Here is a 24,041-nt window from a genome sequence, read left to right on the forward strand (position 1 = left end):
AAAAAAGAAAGAAAGAAAGAAGGAAAGAAAGAAAGAAAGAAAGAAAGAAAGAAAAGAAAGAAAAGAAAGAAACAAAGAAACAAAGAAAGAAACAAAGAAAGAGAGAGAGAGAAACAAAGAAACAAAGAAAGAAAGAAAGAGAAACAAAGAAAGAAACAAAGAAAGAAATAAAAGACATTTAGAATTTGCTGAAAATGAGGACACAGCATACCCAAACTTACAGAACACAGTGAAAGCCATGATAAGAGGAAAACTCATAGCTCTGAGTGCCTTCATAAAAAATTAGAGAGATCACACACTAGAAGTTTGGTAGCACACCTGGAAGCTCTAGAATAAAAAGAACAAAATATACCCAAGAGCAGTAGACAGCAGGAAATAATAAAACTCGGGGCTGAAATCAACCAAGTAGAAACAAAAAGAATTATAAAATGAATTGGCAAAACTAAGAGCTGATTCTTTACGAAAATCAAAAAGATAAACAGCCAAACTAACTAGAAGGCACAGTGACAGTGGTGACAGTATCCAAATTAACAGATTCAGAAATGAAAAGAGATAGGAGATGGATAGAAAAGGGCAGGATCAGGTATGGGAAGAGATGGAGATGATATACAGAGAATCTGGAATTCAAACTGGCGTGTAGCAATGGGGAATGGCAAGCTGGGGTAGCTACCAGCAAGTCCCAGATGCCAGGGAAGCAAGAAACAGAAGAGAAGTAAAGAGAGTCAGAAAATCGAATAAAAATATGTAGCAGTAGAGAATGAATAACAGTGGTAGCCACTAGAAAGTCCAAGATGCCAAGAAAGTGAGAGGTTCCCAAAACCCAACAGGAATTAAATTAGCTGAAATAACCAACAAAGGTGATATAAAACCTGTATATACTACCTCTAGTAGATAGGCATGGCCCCCATTTGAAGAAAGAGATTACCTACCTATCTCAAATTGTTAATCCAGAATTTTTTCCTGTCTAAACTAAATGCAGGGACAAAGAGCAGAGATAAAAGAAAGGCCATCCAGAGAATGTCCCACCTAGGGATCAATCCCCTTTGCAGACACCAAACCCAAGCACTGTTGCTAATGCCAAGAAGCACTTGCTGACCAGAGTTTGGTATAGCTATCCCCTGAGAGGCTCTGCTGGCACTTGTCTAATACAGATGCAAATACTCACAGGTAGCCATCAGAATAAGCCCAGGGACCCTAATGTAAGAGATAGGGCAAGGACTGAAGGAGCTGAAGGTGTTTGCAACTCCATAGGAAGAACAAGAATATCAACCAACCTGAACACCCAGAGCTCCCAGGGACTAAACTACCAACCAACGAGTATATACATGGAGGAAACCTTGAATCCATCTACACATGTAGCATTTGATTGCTTCATTTTGTTTGAGTGGAAGGGGAGCCCCTTGGTCCTGTGGAAGCGTGATGTCCCAGTGTAGGGGGATACTAGAGGGGTGAAGCAGAAGTGAGCATGTGGGTGGAGGAGCATCCTCATACAGGCAAAGAGGCATGGTATGCAGAGTTTATGGATTGGAAACCTTGAAAGGGGACAACATTTGAAATGTAAAATAATAAAATAACCAAGAAAAAAAGAAATGGCATTGGAGATAGAAATTTTGGAGGGTCTAGATGAGATTTCCCTTTGATGATGCAGCTATAGTGGGCAAGTCAGCTAGAAGCTGCATAGAAATAGTCAGAAGTTTTTTCCTTATGATGGTTTCAATGAAAAACATCTCTCATAGTCCCAAGCATATGAACAGGTGGCCTTGAATGAGATTTCAGAGCCTCTGCAGTCAGATCATTGTTGAGGCAAGCTGTGAATCATTTCCTATTCTATCTCTTTGCTTTGTTCTCAGCTTCTTGCTCCTACCACAATACTGACACCTTGATGTCATGATTCAATGCCATGAAGGACCATAAACCCAAATAAGTTGCTTTCTCTATAAGTTGCCTTAGTCATGGTGTTTTATTATAGCAACCAAAAAGTAACTAAAAGTTGTCTGGATGAAGATTGGGAGAGATGGTTTCCAAGTCTTTAGAAGGCCATAGTAGTTCTGAGAGCCATGTAGTTTTCCACTAATTACTACCTAATCAAGGCTAGAAGTATAGTGAATTTGTAAGGTACCTGTGTGCCAAGCCCAATGCCAGCATATTATATGTTTTAAAAACTTTCAAGTAAACTCATATGTGTTAACTGAGCCTGAGTCTGGGATGCTATTTTTCTTTATCACATGTAGTAACCCTAAGATTCATTAGACAGAAGACGCTCTGTGCCATTTTTTGCTCCAGACTGTATCTGACTAGATATTCTGGGACTAACACAGGAAAACATGGCCAACCTGGATGTTTATATTGGTGGTTCTGTGTTACAAAACAAAAAGGAACTAAGTAATCTGTATCTGGATATCTATGGAATACAAGTTATTTACATGTAACCCTCAGAAACATGTAACTGTTTCACATTGTTTTATTCTCATGAAGTTCCATATATAATGCTAAAAGGATACTGTGTGAACTCTCATAACATTGATTAAGGGATATTCCTGTTGACTTTAGACAATTTCACCCTGACAACTTCTGAGAGACTCTAACCACTTATCCACCATAGACTAGGTTATAAAGTGAGTCTTGGGTTTGTGTTTTAGTTCCACAAATTCCCATCCACCTTGGAGCTGGATTTTTTTTTTGCCTTTGGTTGTGTGTAGCAGTGCTGTGCAGACAACACAAAAGGCGTTGGACCTTTGATCCTTGCAAGTGACTTTCCACTAGTATTGTCATATCACTGGGAAGGTGAATCTCTGAAAGATGCAGGCATATCTGAGTGCTCAGAGATGGTGTGTTATATAAAACAACAACAACAACAACAAAACCAAGTCATTCTTACATGTGAGTGGAGCTACAGGGCTTGATGGTAGACATACCTAAGATGGCCATGCAGCCCAGAGTTCTGTGTTCCTCTAGTTGTACTAACCTCCTCTGCTCAGCATATGTAAGTTCCCTCTAAGGCTTTGCTGTCTAAGGCTACCCTACAGATAGGTGGTGATGGGAGTTCCAATTGTGCTTCTCTAGGAAGACTCATAGATGGTCCTCAAGACTCAATGGTTGAACAAAAACAGAATCCCAGTGAGCCATGACTTTCAGCTCAGTGGAATAGTTAAGCCACAACTTGGGTCACTGAGCCTAGTTGATTCATGATAAGCCACTGGCCACCTAAGGATGAATCATGAATCTAAGAATGAAGTAGCAATGTGAATTGGGCAAGCTTTGCAACATATATATGATATATAATATGTGATATATGATATGAGATATGATATGTAAGATAAGAGATGATATATAATTGATATATCATTATGAGATATGATTATGAAAGTCGGTTTCAGGATTAAAACAGTAAGTGGGCCATTATACTAAAGATTTTACATCTGGCTATCATACAAATTGTTGGTTGAAATTATTTAGAAACCACCTATGTGTACAGTGAACTATGGGCAATCCCTTCCCCTGGTACTCTTCCTCATTTCCCATGGAAGACATGTTCAGGTAGAATTGATATTAGAGGAAACTATTTGAGCATATGAAGAGATGTCTGTCTCCATGATAACACTGCACCATTTAACAGGGAATCCAGAACATTTGAAAGCTTGAGGCTCCTAAAATTAGTCTTCCTGGATTCTAAAAACATAAAAATTAAAAATTAAAATTAAAAAAGCTATATATTTGATCCACAACATAAGCTCTTAAACTCAATTTGGTTGTGTTTATTATATTGGTGTCTTTAATTTGCTTTGGAAAACAGAGTTACATTAAATCATGGCCTGTTCTACACATGGTTGTGACAGGACTATAGGTAAGAGTAACTGTGAAAGCAGTACATGAGTGGTAACTGACAATTTTACCACATAATTTATCTCCATTTTGCACCCCATTAATAAGAATATTACTCCACACTGCTATAGGACAAGAGGAGAGAGGTCACTCTTCCATCACAGCCAGACTGACTGGGAGACTGGTCTTTGAACTGACTGGGTTGGAGACCTCACATTGATACTCCCCAGCATCCTCCCTCCTGACGGGATCTATGCTGAGTCGGCACTTTGACGGGGAAAGGGTCATCCTCTCTGTGAGCCGCAGACTCTGCTTTTTGAAGAGCCAACGGATGGAGATTCCAGGGTCAGCTGAGAAGCAAGTGAAGACCACTGAGCCCTGTACTCTGACTGTGGTGTCAGTCACTCGCATGAAGGGCCATGAAACAGGACCTGTGAAGAAACAGAAGTGGAAACAAAATGACAGTAGTCCTTCAGAAAGCTCAACAATTCCTTCTATAGCTCACATGTAGTAAAGCTTCCAGGGAGGAAAAATTGGGGCTGTTACTATAGACATACTTTGTGTTTTGAATTTATCATCCGTGGGCTGTGTGTCCCTGATTCACACACCGAGCTTAGTTATGATCAATTTCTAGATCTTAAAATGAAGTAGCTGCTCAAACCAGAAGTATATAATACCTACAGAAAAATATTTCCTATGCTGGAATCCTAAGAACTAGTAGCAGTGTGGCTTAACTGTCTCCATTGCTTCTGCCCTTGGGGACACTGACCTTCCTGAGAAGTCTCATAAGCACAACACAATAAATGGTTAATGTTCCAGGAACATGTACAATGTGATTCAGAAGAAGGAGATGGTCCAGATGACCTGCAGTATGTATCTGGTTTTATGATCTATGAAACTCAGGCAATCAGTATAAACATGTTTTCTGTAAGCTCTAACAGAAAATCCAACAAAGTGTTGACAAAAAGTTTCTGAGTGGCACCTGGAGATGAAGCATGAACAGAGCTTGGAGCAAGATCATCCTGGTGGGCTTTGTGAGGAGCCAATGTCTTTTTCAACCAGGGTCTGGCCAAGCCCCACATAGTCTGTCTTAGAGCCAGGTATATGGTGAGAACCCCAAGAATCTGTGTTGGGTCTGATATACTAGTAATGAGTTATCCAGCACATGTTCTTCTCTCTGCAAGAAGATACTGGTGAGAGATTTTTGGTCTACTGTAGTTTGTCTAATGAATGTGTGTCCAGAGTAAGTGCCTAAACCCCAATGTGGGGAGAAAATGTAATGGGAAAGTGGGTCCAGCACTTTCCAGTCAGTCCAGCATATAAAGCAGAATAAGCCATGCAAAACAGTTAGAGGCCAGTGAGAGTAACTTACTATTTACATGGACTTGCACGTAGGCTTTCTCCATTTTTAAGTCCTTGTGTAAAATTTCTAACATATACAATCCGGCATCATTCTCAGTGACATTCTGGATCAGCAGGGAACCATTCATGTACACCATCTCTTTTCTGCTGCGTGCAAGCCCCCAGAGAGTGGATTCTGTGGCTTTGCTATATTCTGCAATTTTAAATTTATCTGTCCTGTACACCGACTTGTACCAGGAAAGTGTCTGGAAGTCTTCTGGAACATTATAAACTAAGAGAAGAACACATTTTCCTACAGCGACATTGCGAGGCACTGGTTCAATTCTGAGTTGGTCGGAGGTGAGAAGGTTACAGCAAGTAGAGGCTACAAGAAAAGAAAAAAATTTATCAGTTGAAAAACATTGGTCTGGAATTAAATGTAGCAAGCTGTGTCCTGAGCAGATGAATTGATCACTCAGCCTAAATATGGAGGCATAGGTGGTCTCTCCTACCTGATGGAGGTCAGCAATATAACATCAATTGTCTCGGGGGTACTGAATGTATCATCTCCTCTACAAGAATCTCTGACTCTCTGTCACTGTCTCGATGCCCCTCCCTCCTTACCCCTCTCCCTCTCCCTCTCCCTCTCCCCTCTCCCCTCTACCCTCTCCCCTCTCCCATCTCCTCTCTCCTCTCCCTCTCCCTCTCTCTCTCCCTCCCCCATCTCTCTCTCTCTTGTTTTCTCTATGACTGCCTCCTCACTGCCCTCAGTCAAACACTGACCACTCTCACCCACTGAAGTTTGAAATGATGCCTCCCCTGAACACTTGTAACTTTTCTTCCAATCTGCTTTATAGTTACAAACAACTAACTTTCCCTACTACAAATTCTTACTGCTCTGCCCTGCAGCCCATGAAATGGGTTGAAAGTGGGCAGAAGAAATCTGATTTATTGGCAAGCTCAGGTATTATAAAAGGTTTATACATTTGAATGGTTGGCTTTATGTCAAGTTGAAACAAACTAGAATCGTTTGAAAAAATGGAAGCCTCAGTTTAATATGCCAAAACATAATTGGCCTGGGAAACCCTGTAGCAGACAATGTTTAATGGGATGTTGATATTGCATGATGAAGACCACTGCACAAAGGACAATGCACGTTTGCTATCAGTCCTAGGGTCAAAAAAGGAAACATAGCACATTGAGCAATCCATAAGAAACAAGCCAGTATGAAGCAATACTCATTATATTTGAATGAGATCCTATGTTGTATTTTCAGATATCTGATGCTTGAAGTACATAAATAACCCAGGTTGATATTTCCAGCCTAAAACCCTAGTTCCATGAAAGCACTGAGAGAAGTGATGGTAGTGTCCTGGCAAGTGACCCCCTGGGTACTCAGTGGTCAACTGGGGTCATGGATTCGTGGTTCTCACTTCTCTGTGAGAATGCAATGGTTTCCCCACATACATGGCTACAGCTCTGATTCTTGGCAGACTCTGACATCTTAATATCTTAAGCATGAGTTGCTTTCCATCAATGGCCATTTGACTCCACCAGGTATGCTCTTCACTAAGCGCTCAAATCCCAACATGGGGACACAGTACAATGAGGAAAAGAGGCATAGTACAGGCATGACAACCCTGTGTGTATAAGCTCAATCCAGCACCAAATACTCACGGAGAACCACTTACTGTCCAGGTAGAGTTGCACATGTGCTATGTCATCTTTCAGATCTGTACTCATAGTCCGTAGAGTGTAGAATCCACTGTCATTCTGTGTGACTTCCTGGAGAAGCAGGGATCCATTGCTGAACACTGTTTCTCGACCACTGTGAGCAGGCCCGGGAATGCTTGAACTTGTGGCTTTTATGTATTGCATGAGCTCAAATTTCTTCACTGCAATCACCCCTTTGTACCAGAAAATGGATAGAAGATTTTGGGGGAGATTGTGAACCTGCAGAAGAACACTTCCCCCTTCAGCAATGCTGGGTGGCACTGATTCAATACTGAGATGGGCAGTGGAAGTTGAATCCTTGGAGTTTGAAAGAGAGGCTAGATGCAAAGAGAGAACCATATTAATCGTTACCTTTGTTGTTTGGTAAGATGAGTCCATGTCCTGAAGAGTGCTCATTGTAAAGCCCAACTGTGTAGGTGAGTATCTTTCTCTAGTATTTTAGTCCCATGGCTTGTGATTTTCTCTGCATGGTATTCCCTGCTCAAGTGTCAACACAGTCTGTCTCACTATTCTCAGATCAATACAAACATTCAGCAAATATTGGTGTTGGGGTGATGTACCCAAACCTTTGTTCCTACATGCCCTGTATCTTAACACCCTGACAATTTGTTGTTGTTGTTGTTGTTGTTGTTGTCTTCTGTTTAGTTCCAATCACCTGACCTCAGTTTAAACCTTTCTTTAGTGAACATTTTTCCAGTCAATTGGGTCTGGAACATTATGAAAATTTGGAAATGTTGTACACTTTGTAAGGAAATACAACCTAGAAGAAAAATTAAATACCTCTGGATAAAAATGGCTGAATTAATGAATAAAGTTGAAGGGTCTTTTATATCCATATGTGTGTATGTACATATATAAAAGATACATAAATATATATGTACACACACACATACATTTACATGATTCCTGGTTTGGGCATGCAATGCTAAATTTTTCCAATTGCATTTACATTTTAAACTTATTTAAAAATTATATTTGTGTGTGAATCCTGGGCAAGGCTGTATCTCAGTCTGTGTGAATGGATGAAGGACAAAGAACATAAATGGAGATCAGAGGATACAATGTGTTTATAAGTTCTTATGTCATAAGTCAATGAAGCAAGTGCCTATATCCATTATTACATGTCACTAATCAACACCAAGAAAAATTTAGTTACAAAAGGCAAACCTGAAAACATTAGTCTTCATAATATTCTTGCCATGGTAATTAACTTTGCATTTAAAAAATCTTATGCCAGTCCTTAAAATTTATGATCACTTTGAGCTTCCTGATGATGACTGACCCTTTTTTTTTTCTCTTCTAAAACCCCAAGACTCTGGTCCTTTTGCCTCTTAGGAGAATGTACAGAGTATAGTGATCTACTTCCATGCTCCTGCTCATCTGTGAGCAGAGCTCCTGACAGATGCTGTACCCTTTGAAGAAGGCCAAAATGGTGTCCTCCTTATGTAAAACTTCAGCTCCATTACAGCTCCTGAGTAGTGTTGTACTTTCTTTCTCTAAGCATAGCTTTCTCCCAGGTCAAGACATCTCTCAGAGTCCCATGAACTGTGGATGTATCTGAGTTCAAAACTCTGCCTGTCTACTCTCAGTACAGCCCAGGGTCCTTTTCTCATTTCTCTTTACATTCTATCCTAAATGGCTAAAAGGTAAGTTCTTGGATCAGACGAAACCTATTCGGAATAAGATTGTGTATCATGACAGTGCACATGTTGATGACAGGACAAACTACAGCTCATGCCTAGAAATCTATTGAGATCACCATATCCTGTTTGTTGACATTTATCTGCAGAAAAGAATTCCCTGATCTAAACACCAGAAAACAAACATTTGTTAGGATGTCTAATGACTTTTCCCTCTCCATGGCAAACATGCTTTTCGTTTAAGCCACGCAAGCTCATCAGGAGAGCTAGTTAATGGGCTGGGGCAATATACCTATGCTATACTTGCTCAGTAACTGGGGAATATCCTATTGTCTTATCAAATAGGTGTTCTCATTGTCTGTCAGGATCTTTCTCAACTACAGGTTCCTGGACAGAATCCCAAGAGTGTAGACAGGGGCTAATATCGTAGTGATATTCATGATTACCTACCATGAATTTAGGTACCTGCAGGGTGAAGTCAAATGAAGCATTTTGGTCACTTGCAGTTATTCTATACCATGGGAATCTTACTTACACTAAATGTCCAAACCCCAACAGGGACATAAATCAAAGAGAGTTTATTTAATCGTGTCTTGAAATAAGTGCAAAAACTCCATTGTGTATAAAAATGTTATGGAAAGTGAGTAAATCCAGCTCCTTCTAGACAGTTCAGTGTAGAATGTAGGATAAGCCATGTACAGAACCTGGAGGCCATCAAGAGTCACTTACTATTTATATGGAGTTGAACATGGGCTCTTGAAATTTTGAAGTCTTTGCCTAAAATTTCTAGCATGTACAGTCCTGCATCCTTCTCGGTGACATCAAGTATCAGCATGGATCCATTGGTGTATACCAATTCTCTTCCTCTATATGCAGTCCCCAAGATGGTGGAATCCAAGGCTCTGCTGTAATCTGCAATTTTGAGTGTATCTGTCCTATATGCTGATTTGTACCAGGAAAATGCCTGAAAGTCTTCCGGCAAATTATGAACTTGGAAAAAAACACTTTTCCCAACAGCAACATTCTGAGGGACTGGCTCAATGTTGACTTTGAAAGATTTACAGCAAGTAGAAAGGGAGGCTAGACAAAAAAGAGAGAAAGAAAAATTATCATTGGGCATGATTGTTGATAATCTGTGTCATCAGCAAATAGAATTGTCACTCATCCTAAAGTTGCATGTGTACTTATATCTATTCTACTTGCTGGATGTCAGCAACTTGACTTCCATTCTCTCAGGAATGTTGAGCATATCATTTCTCTAGAACAATCTCTCTGTGCATCTCTCTGTGTGTCTCTCTGTGTCTCTTTGTCTCTGTGTGTGTCTCTATGTCTCTCTTTCTCTCTCACTCTATTTCTATATCTAACTCCATCTCTATCTCCATCTCTCCTACTCTCTCTCTCTCTTGTTATTTACAAGATTGCCTCCTGTCTGACTTAACTCAGATACTGGTCACCTTCATACATGCTAAAGTTTAAGATGATGCCTCACCTAAACTCTTTCTGACTTGTTTCAATGTGTTTTATAGCCAAAGCAAACCACTAATTGCAACTAATAGATTTGCTGATTGATCTTCCCTGCAGCCCACAGAATTTGGGATGAATGTGGACAAAGAGTAGTTTGATTTTCTTCCCAGGTTCAGGTATTAGCAAAAGTTCAGTTACTAGAATGGCTGACTTAACTCATCTTGACATGCTAGTGTGTTTGGAAAGTGAAAGCCTTAGTTTAGTATGCCACAAGGTTCACCTGTAGTATACAATGTTTAAAGAAATGTTGATGGCAATCCACCACTGGGAAGATGATAAAGAGAACACCCATCAAGCATTAAGGGGCAAGCCTGCATGCAGCACTCCTAAATTTACTTGCATGAGATCCTAGGTTATATTTAAAGAAGTCAGCTGTTTGGAGCTAATAAATACCCCAGTTTGACATGAAAGGCTTAAAACCCTGATTATCTCTAAGCAGTGTGAAAAGTAAGGGTAATGTCATGGAAAATGATCCATATGGTCAACTGTGGTCAAGCATGGGTTAGATGACTGTGGTCAGGGATTTCTAGTACTCAGTTCTCTCTGAAAATGTAGTACGTTTCCTCATATATATGGCTACAACTCTGATGCTTGTCAAAGTCTGACATCTTGAGTTGTTGTCCTTCAATAACTTCTTTGGTACAGGGAAGAGTCAGACAAGCAATTCTGATCAATGGTTATTTATCTCCACCATGAGTGTCCTGCACTAAGTACCCAAACCCAAACATGGAAATACAATGTAATGGGGGAAGGAGGCACATTGCAGGCATGACAATTTTGTGTATCTAAGCTCCACATTGCACCAAACAGTCACAGAAAAGATACTACCATCTGGGTAGAGTTGCACATATGCTACATCATCTGTCAGATCTGTACTCATAGTCCGTAGAGTGTAGAATCCACTATCATTCTGTGTGAATTCCTGGAGCAGCAGGGATCCATTGCTGTACATTGTTTCTCGACCACTGTGAGCAGGCCCTGGAATGCTTGAATTTGTGGCTTTTATGTATTTCATGAGCTCAAATTTCTTCACTGCAATCACCCCTTTGTACCAGAAAAGGGATAGAAGATTTTTTGGAAGATTGTGAACCTGCAGAAGAACACTTCCCCCTTCAGCAATGTTGGGTGGCAGTGATTCAATTGTGAGCTTGTCATAGGGAGAAGAGTGCTCACATATCCAAAGAGATGCTAGAAGAAAACAGAAAGATCCATATAAATCAGAATGGGCTTTGGTAAGATGAGATCCTATTTCTTCAGCAGGTATGCACTTTTTTAAGACTAATTGTGTGGGGGTCTCTCTGTTCTACTATATGTCTCTGCACTTCTATTTTTCTCTGCATGTACTATCTACTCAGCTGTCAGCATGGCTTTGACTCACTCCCCCTTGATATACCTTATAATATTCAGTGTACATTTGTATTGGGTTGATGCCTCCCATAACTTTTCCCCTACCCACCTTGTATCTTACTCTCTAACTCTGTTCCTGTTCTTCTCTTTCTCTTGTGATTCTAGTCAAAACCTGATTTCAACTTCAAGCTTTTTTACCTGTTGTTGTGCTAGTCAACTATTACAGTGGCACATGTGAACTGTGATTTAACGTATAATTTTTAAGTAAATTCAGCCTAGAAAATAATCATATACCTCTGAATAAATCCATTTTGTTATAGGATACTGTATGCTATTAGTTTTATTTAAAATATTAGTAAGTTTAGGCACACCATGCTACATTTTTTCAGCTGTTTTGACTTTTTACACTTATTTACAATTTACATTGTGTGTGAAGATGTGCATTGGTGTGTCATAATGTGTGTAGGTAGGTACAGGACATAGTATCTATGTTGAGATCAGAGGACATTTTGTTTCATTGATTCTCATATTATTAGACAATGCAAATGCCTATGTCCATTGAACAATGTAGCTGACTAACACCTGCTTGATTTTTGGTTTGGTAAATCAGAGAGGAGAATACCAGTTTCCAGAGATTTTTGATAATGTTCGAATTTGTGTAAGAAAAATCTCACACCCAATCTTACCATTTCTTTTTTATTGTGAGCTTCCTGATGCTGAGCCTCTGTCTGGTTCTGTGAATTCTCTCCTAAAATCACTGATACTTCTCCCATGTCTGTGACTTACTTAGGAGAATTCAGACAGTCGAGTGATTTATTCTCATGATCATCCTCACTTATGAGAGTGAGCTTCTGAAAACTGATGCACTGTGGTAGGATTTTGAGCATACTGTGAACACTGAGATCTTGTTATTTACTAGAAAAACCTCTTTCTAGTTGTACTGCTCAACCTCACCTTTAATCCAACAGCTCTCTGTTCATCTTAAACAGGACTAAGTATAGTCCACCATAGGCTAAGAGTCAGAACAAGCAATCAGTTGACAAGGAGTAAACATTAAAAAAAAGATGTAGAAAATAAGAAGGAGTCAGGAAAATGGATATACATACTCACAGGGAGAGGGGAGACATATTTGGTTTGAAAGGGTTTTGTGAAGGTATAGATAACTATCTACTGGGGGAATGTCAACTGAGGAGGAAGGTCAACTAGGTGCTTTCTCTTCTTCTCTTAGTTAGCAGGCTTTCACCCACACATCTGGATCCTGAGGCTTTTTTGGTAAAATTGAATGTTTGAGACTTTGTCAAAATGCACCATTTGGCACACCAGTGCATGCCACAACCACCAGATGCACACAAACTGAGAAGCCATCAAATTTGGTAAACCACATGAAAAGTTCTCAAGGAGAGAGTTAAGGATAGAAAATACCAAAATGCAAAGCTCTACAACACTGTATGTAGTACTGCCTTAGATGCCTTAAAAATATAAATAGATAATGAAAAATAATTGAGATTGACATAGTGGCAAATTATTATTAGTCTGTTAATTCATAGTTTATCCCTGATAGCCAATGATTTATAAGTTAAAAATAAAAAAAAATACTCAAACATATAGAAATTTAGACAAGAATCAACCATACCACCTCATGGTGAAACTGAAGAGGGAGGCCCTACGTTATTGGAAAAACAAACTTAGTTAATTCTGTTACTTGTACAGTTCTTGTTTAGAGCTACCAGCAGACAATGCACACCACCATGTTTATGAAAAAAATTAAATGGAATCCTATAAACATTACATTTGGGGATATTCAAATAAGTTATATTATATGATACACAGTCACCTTATGTGAAGCAGATAGTAAATTCATGGGCAACTCATAACATAATTATTCCCCAAAGCTGGAAACACGTGGCAACAACAATATTATAAATTGGTCCTCAATTACAAAGATTAACACATTGGAAAAAGGAAGCAAGGAACATAGAACAATGAAATGGTGCCTATTCAGATTCTAGGGATAGAAACAGGAGGTCAAATAGAAAAATTAAAGTCATGTGTGGTTAATAGTTCCATGCATTTATGGGGCCAGGATTTGCCAGAGCAATTAAAAAAACACACAAATTAACATTCCTCTAATCTCAGAAACAAACCAAAAGATAAATAATTCTTTAGAGGAAAATGTTAAAAAGAGTTATCAAGAACAGTAACAGACAGAGAAGGCCGGGTTTCTGCCATTGGGACTCAGGATCTGGCCTCGGAAGGCTGAGGTCTCAGATCAGCTGCACAGGCAATTTTTCACCTGGACCAATGGTGAGCCTGAGGCACGGATCCGGGAAGAGAACAACGGAAATTCTCTTGAAGCACAGAGCTTTTGGGAAAAGGGTCCTTTCCAGCCCACAGAGAGTGCTGAGGCTCTATCATAGAAACTCAGAATCTGCCTGTGGAAGGCTGAGCTCCCAAAACAGCTGCACAGGCATACTTCCACCTAGACCACAGGCCTGGGGAGATTGCACCGGGAATTCTCAGAGTGCAGGAAGAATGGTGCTCTCTGGAAAAGGATCCTTTTGGGCCGAGAGAAAGAGCCGGGTCTCTGCCATTAGGACTGAGGACATGTGGCCAGAGGGTTGAGCTCCCATAACAGCCTCAGTAAAGCTCTCACACCTGAGCCCACAAAGACAAAACTGAGGCACTGCCATCAGAACTCACTTCCTACCCACAAAAAGCCAAGCACCCAGGAGCAATCTCCTTCCTGAGCCAAGAGCCTTCAGACCCATAAGAGAGACAAGCACCAGTCAGAAACAAAGAGGTCACCTACAGTCACTAACAACAAGATGGCAAGTGAAAAGCACAAGAACACAAGCAATGGAAACCAAGACAACCTGGCAACATCAGAATCCAGTTCTCCCACCAGGGCAAGTAGTGGATATACCAACACACCAGAAAAAACAAGATTTAGACTTAAGAGCATACTTCATGGTGATGATGGAGATCTCACAGAAACACATGTATAACTCCCTTAAACAACTACAGGAGAACCAGGAGAAATCACTCAATGAACTACAGGAAAACACAACCAAACAAGTGAAGGAATTGAAATTTTGAGATAGATACAATAAAGAAATCACAAAAGAGAGACAACCCTGGAGATAGAAAACCTAAAAAGAAATCGGGAAACAATGACTTTATGAAATTCTTAAGAAAATGGATGCATTTAGAGAATATCATCCTGAGTGAGGTAACCCAGTCACAAAAGAACAGGCATACTATGCAGTCACTGATAATAGGATACTAACCCCAGAAAGCTCTAAACACCCTGTGTGAACAGACTGTGTAAAGTTCAAGAATAAAAAGAATATATTTTAATTAAAATAGAACTGTATCACATCCTGCTTTCCTCCCTACAGCCCAGCCCAGTTTCTCTCCTATCCCCTCAAATTAATAGCCTCTTTTCCTATATTATTGTTACATATATACATATGTGTATGTATATGTACCCACAATACTTAATTACAACCTTAAAAAAAAAATGATCATTCACCATGATCAAGTAGGCTTTAACCCTGGAATTAAGGGATGGTTTAATATACAGAAATCCATCAACATAATCCACCATATAAACAAACTCAAAGGAAAAAAAAAACATGATCATCTCACTAGATACTGAGAAAGCATTTGACAAAATTCAACACCCCTTCATGTTAAAAGTCTTGGAAGGAGCAGGAATCCAAGGCCTATACCTAAAAATAGTAAAAGCAATATACAGCAACCCAGTAGCCAACATCAAACTAAATGGTGAGAAACTCGAAGCAATCCCACTAAAATCAGAAACTAGACAAGGCTTTTCACTATCTTCCTACCTTTTCAATAAAGTACTGGAAGTCCTGGCCAGAGCAATTAGACAACAAAGGAAGTCAAAGGGATACAGATCAGCAAAGAAGAAGTCAAATATCACATTTGCAAATAATATGATAGTATATTAAGTGACCCCAAAAATTTCACCAGAGAACTTTTACAGCTGATAAACAACTTCAGCAACATGGCTGGATATAAAATTAACTCAAATTAGTAGCCTTCCTCTACTCAAAGAATAAACATTCTGCAAAAGTAATTAGGGGAAACATGCCCTTCACAATAATCACAAACAATATCAAATGCCTTAGTGTGACCCTAACTAAGCAAGTGAAAGATCTGTATGACAAAAACTTTAAATCTCTGAAGAAAGAAATTTGAGAAGTTCTCAGAAGATGTAAATATCTCCCAGGCTCAAGGATTGGAAGGATCAACATTATAAAAATGGCTATCTTACCAAAAGCAATATACAGATTTAATGCAATCTCCATCAAAATTTCAACTCAATTCTTCATAGAGTTCAAAAGAGCAATTTTCAACTTTATCTATAATAACAAAAAACTATAATAGTGAAATCTATTCTCAACAACAAAAAATCTTCTGCGGGACTCAACCTTCCTGATCTCAAGCTATATTACAAAGCAATTGTGTTTAAAAACTGTCTAGTTTTAGTACAGAAATAGGCAACAGAATTGAAGACCCAGAAATGAACCCTCACACCTATGGTTACTTGATACTTGACAAAAAACAGCTAAAAACATTCAGTAAAAAAAGGACAGCTTCTTCAACAAATGGTATTGTCTCAACTGGCAGTCAGCATGCAGAAGAATGAAAATAGATTCTTTCTTATTTTCTTGTACAAAGCTCAAGTGCAAGTAGGTCAAAGATCTTCACATAAAACCATGTACACTGAAATTATTCGAAGAGAAAATGGGGAAAATCTTAGAACACATAGGCAGAGAGGAAATTTTCCTGAACAGAACACCAATAGCCTATGCTCTAAGATAATTGATAAATGACACCTCATGAAATTGCAGACTTTCTGTAAGGCTAAGGACATTATCAACAAAACAAAATGGCAACCAACAGACTGGAAAAGGATTTTTCCTAATCTCACATCTAATAAAGGTCTAATATTCAATATATACAAAGAACACAAGAAGTTAGACTCCAGAAAATCAAACAATCCTATTTAAAAATGGGGTACCATCAAAATTAATAGAGATCGATTTGAACAAGAGAGATCTCCTGACAAAGGAGAGGCAGTAGACATTCAGTCAAACCTAAATTATAAAAATGAAAAGAATACCTTTGTTTTGATCATGCATAGATGATGATAATGAACAGAGATAAATGTACAGATTTTATAAGCATTTTTGCATGAAACTATAGGAATATATTTTTGTTAGTACTTGCTTTTTTTAAGGTTTGATAGTATGTATTGAAAACTTCCTAGTTACAATGAGCATAAAATACACTTAAAACAAAATGTAACATTGAGATAGTCAATGTTTTCTTGGTGTGTAAAGATTAAACATAATGATTTTTAAATATCATGAATTGCCACAAGGTTGCATTCTTAGTTCTTGAATTATTAAAGATGTAAGGTCTAGGTGTACCGCACTCTGAGGTCTTTCTCAAGGACATATTTCTGGTGAGAACCCTAGGATTTTCACAAAAAGACCCAACTTTTTTGATTATGGGTCTTTCTCAACTATGCACTTCTGAAGAGATGATGACATCCCTGGCTGATTTAACCACCATGTGTCTACCTGTCTGCAAGATGAAGTCACATGAATGATTCTGATCTATTGCCTTTATTCTACACCATGTGTGTCCTGCAATAATTTTTTAATCTCCAACATAAGGACAGAATGAAGAAGGGGGTAGCCACAGGCAGGTCTGATATTTCTTTGTATGTCTAATGAAATGGACTCCACCCAGCACCCAGAATTTACAAAGAATTACTTACAGTACACGTTGAGGTATATGGATATTATTGATAGAATTTCGGCATGTCTATTTATGATTCGTAGGCTGTAGAATCCTATATCATCCTGGGTGACATTGTAGATCTGCAGAGATCCATTGCTGTACAAAATCTCTCTACCACTGTGACCAGGCCCCAGCACAGTAACATTAGTGGCCAATATATATTGTCCAATTTGAGGGCTCTTAATCCTCATTCCTCTGAACCAGGCTAAGGTTGTATGATTTTCTGGTAGATTGTTAATACGTATGAGAACATTTTCTCCTTCAACCACTTGGGGAGGAACTAATTCAATGGATATTTGGGCAGTGGTAGGCAGGTGCCAGCAGGTTAAAAGGGAGGCTAGACAGGAAGAGAGAAAAACAATCAATATTGAATCAATATTTATTAATTAGCTTGTGTATATGAGTAGAGGTGTGACCATCCTCCTTGATTAAGGTCAATACCATAACCTTTACTCCCTCAGAGCATCTATGCCCTTTACTCTCTCTGGGATTCTTTGCTCAAGTGCTGCCTGATTCGCTGTGTAGTATCCCCACATCCCTCCTCATTAAAAGAGCACTTGGTGTAAGGGTCCATGCTTCCCTGACCTAGTCCTTTGGAACGTCCTCACTTTCTGACCTTTTTTCTATGTTCCCTTTGTGGTTCTATAGAAACTGTGACCTCGTCTCCAAGACAGTCAGGTTTCTTGTCCACTGTATTCAGAGTTTTGTAAGGAGCTGCAATGATCTATTAGTCTAATATTTTTGGAAGGTTCAATTCCTGTAAAAGTATCAGACACCAGTCAAAACCAATGAAAGGGAGAGAGGGAAAGGGAGGGAGGGAGGGAGGGAAAGGAAGGGAAGGAGACAGGAAAACAAGAAAGAAGAAGGGGTGGGAGGGGAGGGAGTAAGGGAGGGGAAAAGGAAGAAAAAAAGGGTGGAAGGGATGGAGGGGGAATGAAGGGGAGAAAAAAATCTAAGAAAGAAGGAGGGAGGGAAGAAAGGAAGAAATCAAGAAAAGAGGAAGGGATGAAGGGAGGGGGAGATGGAGAGATGGTGGGAGGGAGGGAGGGGGAAGGAGGGAGGGAAAGAAATAAGAAACTGCTCATGGGCAGTTACGTAGTTTTCAGGTTTGGTATTAACAGCAATAATTGTACTCAAGTTTGATCTGATTTATTTTTTACATTTTCTTATATGTGTTTTGTGATGGTACCTGTCTTACTGTGCACATGTGCTAGTTTATGAAACAGTGATGTGTGGGAGAACGTATCTAATGGTGGTAACATGTACAAGCACATTTATCAGAACCTGTGTGAAGGGCAGGGTTGAGGTTTTAGGAGTCTGTTTTCTCCATTTACCATGTAGGAGTTACAGAGTGAATCCAGTTGTCACATATAGAGACACTGAACCATCTCACTGCTCCATTCTTTTTTATTTCTACTTGCAGAGTCCCACTGTCATGATTGGGAATATCAATCTTCAGAATATGGCAGCCATTATGACTGACTCATGACTTATGAATAGTGAGTGTTTGGGGTTTTTCACTTTTCTCATCGCTTCCTGTCTCCTGAGAGCTTCTGACTGCTGAGCCTCTGTCCCTCACTTTACCTTCTGCCCTATGGCTGCAAACAAAAATCCTAAATCTCATATTAGGTTCCTGTCCTCTTTAGGAGATCCCAGATGACTTCTTAGTTTCCCCACCTCCACAATCAGAGAGTGGTTACCTTTACCTGTGAGCAGGAGCCAGTGGGTACACCACTTGCAGGGAAGCATAGAGGATACGTCCATCTTTCTTCTAGCTGTGCTGTTCTCCCTCTGTGGAGAAGAACTTCAGCTCCAGCACAGCATCCAGGTTCTTCTGAATTTCCTTCTTCTTAGCTGAAAATCTCCCAAGGAAGAACCACTTTTCAGAATTCAATGGACTATGGGTAGTGGGGTCTGTCCGAAGCACTGCTCTGTTTCTTTCCCTCTCAGTGCTGTCCTGAATCCCTCTCAACTTTTCTCCCTTTATGTTTCACCGCCAAGAAACACACTGAGCAATAAAGCTGATAAACATCCTCATGCCCTCAGAGAATAATAGCTGATCCCAGACATCTGCTGAATCCTGTCAGCCTTGAGTCTGTCGGCATCAAAGAGGGAGTCTCTGGCATACTTGTGTGTCCTTTGGACACAGAGATTCATCTGAGCACCCAGTTTTCCCTGTGTCCTGGGTGCTCTGGGAAGGTGAGGTTTCCTTCCAGCATAAGAGTGACAAAGATGTCTCTGGGGGCCATAAAGGGACCAGCTGAGAGGTGAATAGCCATCATTTATCAGTGTTATTACCAGTCAAATTTCTGATTCAGGAGAAATGTTCTATATCAATTGTGTGTGAAATTTTGTGTTGAAGAAGAGGTGACATGTGTGTCCTAGAAAGAACTTTGTGCTTCTTTTTCTTACAGAGGGTTTCAATGAATCTTTCCAGCTTCATGTGCTGTGTGAGCTGTGCTGGATGAGCCCATGTTCTTTCTGATCTTTGGTAACCTATGCCCATCGTCTAGGTGATTCCTCAGAAGTATCAATTACCCTTATGAAAGAAGCCAGGATGAAGGGGGTGGAGGGTTCTAGGTTACTCAGGTTTTCTCAAGCTGCAGGAAGAAGGCAGTAGATCAGAGCTGGGTCTAGAAGGGGATCTCTGGGTTAATAGACTTAGGGGTGAAAACCAGTCTACAAGGGAAAGACATAGCTCTATAGCACTTTTCTGAGTATTGATTATGTGTCCTGATATTACCCCCTGGATATCACTGGGAGAACTGCAATCTCACGTCTAGGAATACAGCAGGGGTGGTCAACAAGGCAAATGTGACCTCCATTGATCACTTACTTCAGCACAAGCGGGATCCAGTGCCTGTCATCCTGCTCACTGTGCTCTGGGGAATTCCTAATTCCATCTAGTATAGGGCTTGACTAGACAAGGTTTTAGATTTTTTTCCTAGGAAGACCTGGACTAAAGTTGAAAGTTGTGTTCCTCCAAAGGATGGGCATTCTCTCAAGGAGAGGATTGTCAACAAATTTTTAAAGGTAAATCCTTAGTAGTTTCTCTTGTTCAAAGGAAAAGACATAAAAGTAGGAGCTCCACCTGCACTTTCTGGTCTTCCTTTGTCTGCCCAAAGTGTGCAGAAGGGTTCTGCTGTAGAGTACAGAGAACACTGATTCAAATGTATGTGTCAGACTCTCTTACATATACAATATTCTAGGTCTCCTTCTCTTGCTGTGATAAACCTGCCCTGAACAGAAGCAGTTTGGGAGACTTTGCCTTCAAACTCTGCATCATAGTCAACAAGTCAAATGTGATCTTCCCTGATCCCTTCGGGATCAGAGTTGCATTGAAGGAACTCAAGGCAGAAAATATGCTGCTTGCTGACTCATTCTCTGTTTCACATTCTGGCTCATAGTTGCCTAGTTTTCTTGCACAAACTAGGAATATCTAACTAGTCCACAGTGGCCTGGGTCCAACTGCATCTCTTAGGATAATTCCCCACAGATATGTCTACCATGGAATTTGATAAGAAAAATTTCTTACTCAGTTGAGAAAACTTTTTCAGTTAAGACCTAGATAATTTTGGGCTATGTCAAGCTCACTGGTTCATGTTTAGGCAATGTTTCAAACTGTTAAGTCCTCCACAGAGACACTCCACAAAAAAATCTCCATTTTTTGATTGAGTGGCTACAAAAACTTTATCAAATTATTGAAAACATTGTCATTCAAAGTATTCATGCACATACATAAGAGTTACATGGAACCTTCAGGTTACTGGAGTACAAATATGGTACAAACAATAAGCCTGGCAATAAAACAAATGAAACCAGACTGGAAACAGAAAAAATTAAGATGTCACAGCCAGGCATGGCTGAGGCAGGGATTCAGGTGTTTAAGGCCATCTTCAGCTACATAGCAAGGTCAAGGCACATACCTGAAGATTTCTACCTAAAACTCTACCTCAAAAATATATTTTGGTGCCTTGATGTTCTTTTACCTGTATAACAAGAGCAGACAGGGCACCATGGAGTGTGGCTTCATTCCACTGCTCAGATTCCCCCTCCCAACCTCTGGGAGAAAATGACCTATTTTATACAGTATTCCCACTATGCATTAGCTTGCAGAAATTGTGATATGGGAAACAACAAGAACCTATTGAAATGTGTCCTTTTAAATATGTTTATATTCGAGAAAACAAGACACTTTGGGAACATGACAGCTTTCTCTCCTACTGGTACATCATTCCAGGTAGAAAGTAAAAATTGGTTAGTTAACTGAATAAAGTTAATAGAGGAACAGAATTGTTCTTAGCCTTTACTGAGACCTTACTAAAGTGAATGAGGCAGGAAGCATTTCTCTGTGCACACCTAGTCCCAGGTAAGATGGGCACCAGCCAAGCTCAAAGCATAATTCTTTCTTCCCCCCAAAGAATGATATATCTCCTGAGTTGGAGCTTCTGACCCTGGCCCAGTGCTTCCTTTCCCAGGCCCTGAGGTTAAGTAAGAGGCTAAAGCAAGAGGAAGTCCTAGTGCAGAGCAGGGTCACCAAAACCACAGAGACCTCAGTCTGTCCAAACTGGCCCTATAGAGTCAGAGGATCTGTGCCACCAGAAGAAGTTTCACATTAGCCCTGACAACACTGCCTCAGCTCTGTGGTGACATTGGCCAGGGCCATTTCTGAGGGTGTTCGAGCTTCCACTGGAGGTGAACTGGAGCTTGGGCCAGCTGCTGTGAGCCTCTAAGGGGTTCTCCCCAACCCCTCCCCTGGAATGAAATCATCTCACAACTAAGGCAAACATACAAGTCACTTCCAACACTACCAATTTCAAGCTGGGCTCCTGTGCTACAGAAATGGGGGCAGGAGCCCTGGGCTAGGCAGACTGGGAAGGGAAGTGGTTTCATGGCTTCAGCCTCCTCAGAGGCTCTGTTGGAGTCATACTGATACAGAGAAGGATGCTTGCAGCTAACATTTGGACTAAACACAGGGACCCCAATAAAGGAGCTAGAGAAAGAACTGAAGGAGCACAAAGGGTTTGCAACCTCATGGGAAGAACAGCAATATCAACCAACCTAACCCTCCAGAGCTCTAAGGGACTAAAACACAAACCAATGAGCACACATGGAGAGACCCATGGCTCTCAAGTTGCATATGTAGCAGAGGATAACATTGTCTGGCATCAATGGGAGGAGAGGCCTTTGAACCAGTGAAGGCTTGTTTTTCCAGTGTAGGGGAATGTCAAGGCACTGAGGTGGGTGGGAGAGGGTGGTTGGGAGAGGGAGTATGGAAAGGGGGGAAAGGGGGATAACATTTGAAATTTAAATACAGAGAATATCCCATTTTAAAAGAGAGTCTTATGGGCCACTGCTTTATACTCTTACCAGCCTTGTCCCAGTTTAAATAATCACTAAACTTTGTGTTCTACGCTTGTAGAATTCCACAAACACACACCTGCACTAGGTCCTTTATTATTTTAAAAGGCTCTGGATTTAAAGAAGTATGCTTTAAAAACAAGTTTTTGGTGCACATATAACTAAGTAGAACCTAGAGGACCTACTAAACTTTCCTTCCACAAACAAGGACCCTCCCCATCTATGCCCCACCCCAGTATTTTCTGGTGGACTCTGTTCATTCCAAAAGCAAGACCAATACCTTCCATTCAAGGTCAGAGAAGAACCACAGTGAGCAGCTCTGGCTCCCCTTTCTCCAAGAGCAGGGGAGTAATTTAGTAAAAACCATTAGACCCAAACCCTGGCCTGGCCAGGCTCCAGGACTTCCATTTGGAAGGACCGATGCCCTCCCCATCCTCTCTAGCCTCTCCCTGGGCTGCAGCCAGGGTACCATCGACAGCCATTTTAAGGTTCTGATGTAGCATGTAGTTGAGTTCCAAACTCTGTGTCAGACAATAAATTTAAGGGGATGGGATGGAGGAGGGTACAAACACATGGAGACCACTCTGGAGTAGCCACAGCAGGAGTATCATAATAGATTCAGCATTCTGAGCAGGGAGGACCCAAGGTGTTCCATTCTCTTCTGGTCCTGCAGTGCCACACCTTCAAGCTTTGCTCCTGACAGTCATCAGGGACCCAGGTCCCTGTGTGTCAGGACTAGTTGTGTAATGAATATGAGGGATTAAAACTGAGCTGTGCAGTCTTATAGCACATGGGATAAGGAGGGGCATGCAAAGGACACCCAAACACCACACTCACCAAGAGGAAACGTGGGAGGAAGTCCACAACCTCAGCCTTAGAAGGGTATCACCTCTGTGCAGAGGAGTGATAGTCTTTAGAGCCTGATGCCTTCTGGAACAAAGCTGAACAGAAGACACCCTACCTACTTGCCAAGGCACTTGGCCTGCTTTGTAGTTTCAGGCCACAGAAAAGGGATGAACTCAGTGGACACAGGCTGTACACACTGCTGTAAGACCAGTAGGTAGACAGCATTATTTAAAGTAGCTAACTGCAAGAGTTTTGAGGAAGGCCATGGGTCAAAATGGTTATCAGGGGAAGACACTCTCTCCAGTTGCAACCCAACCAAAGGGATCTGCTGTAGGGTTTTTCCTTCCTGACTATATAAAACAGTCACTTTGGGGGAAGATAGATCATCACAGCTATGGACCCTCAGGAGCCCACAGCCAGGAACAGAGAAGTCATCTCCCAAGTTGCTTTACTCAACAGCAATTCGCCGGGACAGGATGGTGGCCACATCATTACCCACCACATCATGCTTCTCTTGCACCATTGTACTTCAACTCTGAAAGCTGAAAGCCTTGGTGGATGGCAGAAAGCAGGACACTGTGTGCATCA

At 40.6% G+C, this 24,041-nt stretch overlaps 1 protein-coding gene across 1 annotated transcript; it reads right to left on the minus strand.

Annotated features, from left to right (window-relative positions):
• Positions 1-3,969: 3,969 nt before the first annotated feature.
• LOC308413841 (cell adhesion molecule CEACAM5-like) lies at positions 3,970-19,010 on the minus strand (the record flags this gene model as incomplete). Its single annotated transcript, XM_080908950.1, has 7 exons — positions 3,970-4,253; positions 5,195-5,548; positions 6,855-7,214; positions 9,267-9,617; positions 10,890-11,249; positions 17,224-17,583; positions 18,953-19,010. 7 exons carry the CDS (start codon positions 19,008-19,010, stop codon positions 3,970-3,972), a joined length of 2,127 nt encoding a protein of 708 aa, XP_080765076.1.
• Between the last annotated feature and the right edge of the window lie 5,031 nt (positions 19,011-24,041).

Source organism: Micromys minutus (genome assembly GCF_963924665.1).
Source record: "Micromys minutus genome assembly, chromosome: 32".
Classification (NCBI taxonomy): Eukaryota; Metazoa; Chordata; class Mammalia; order Rodentia; family Muridae; genus Micromys; species Micromys minutus.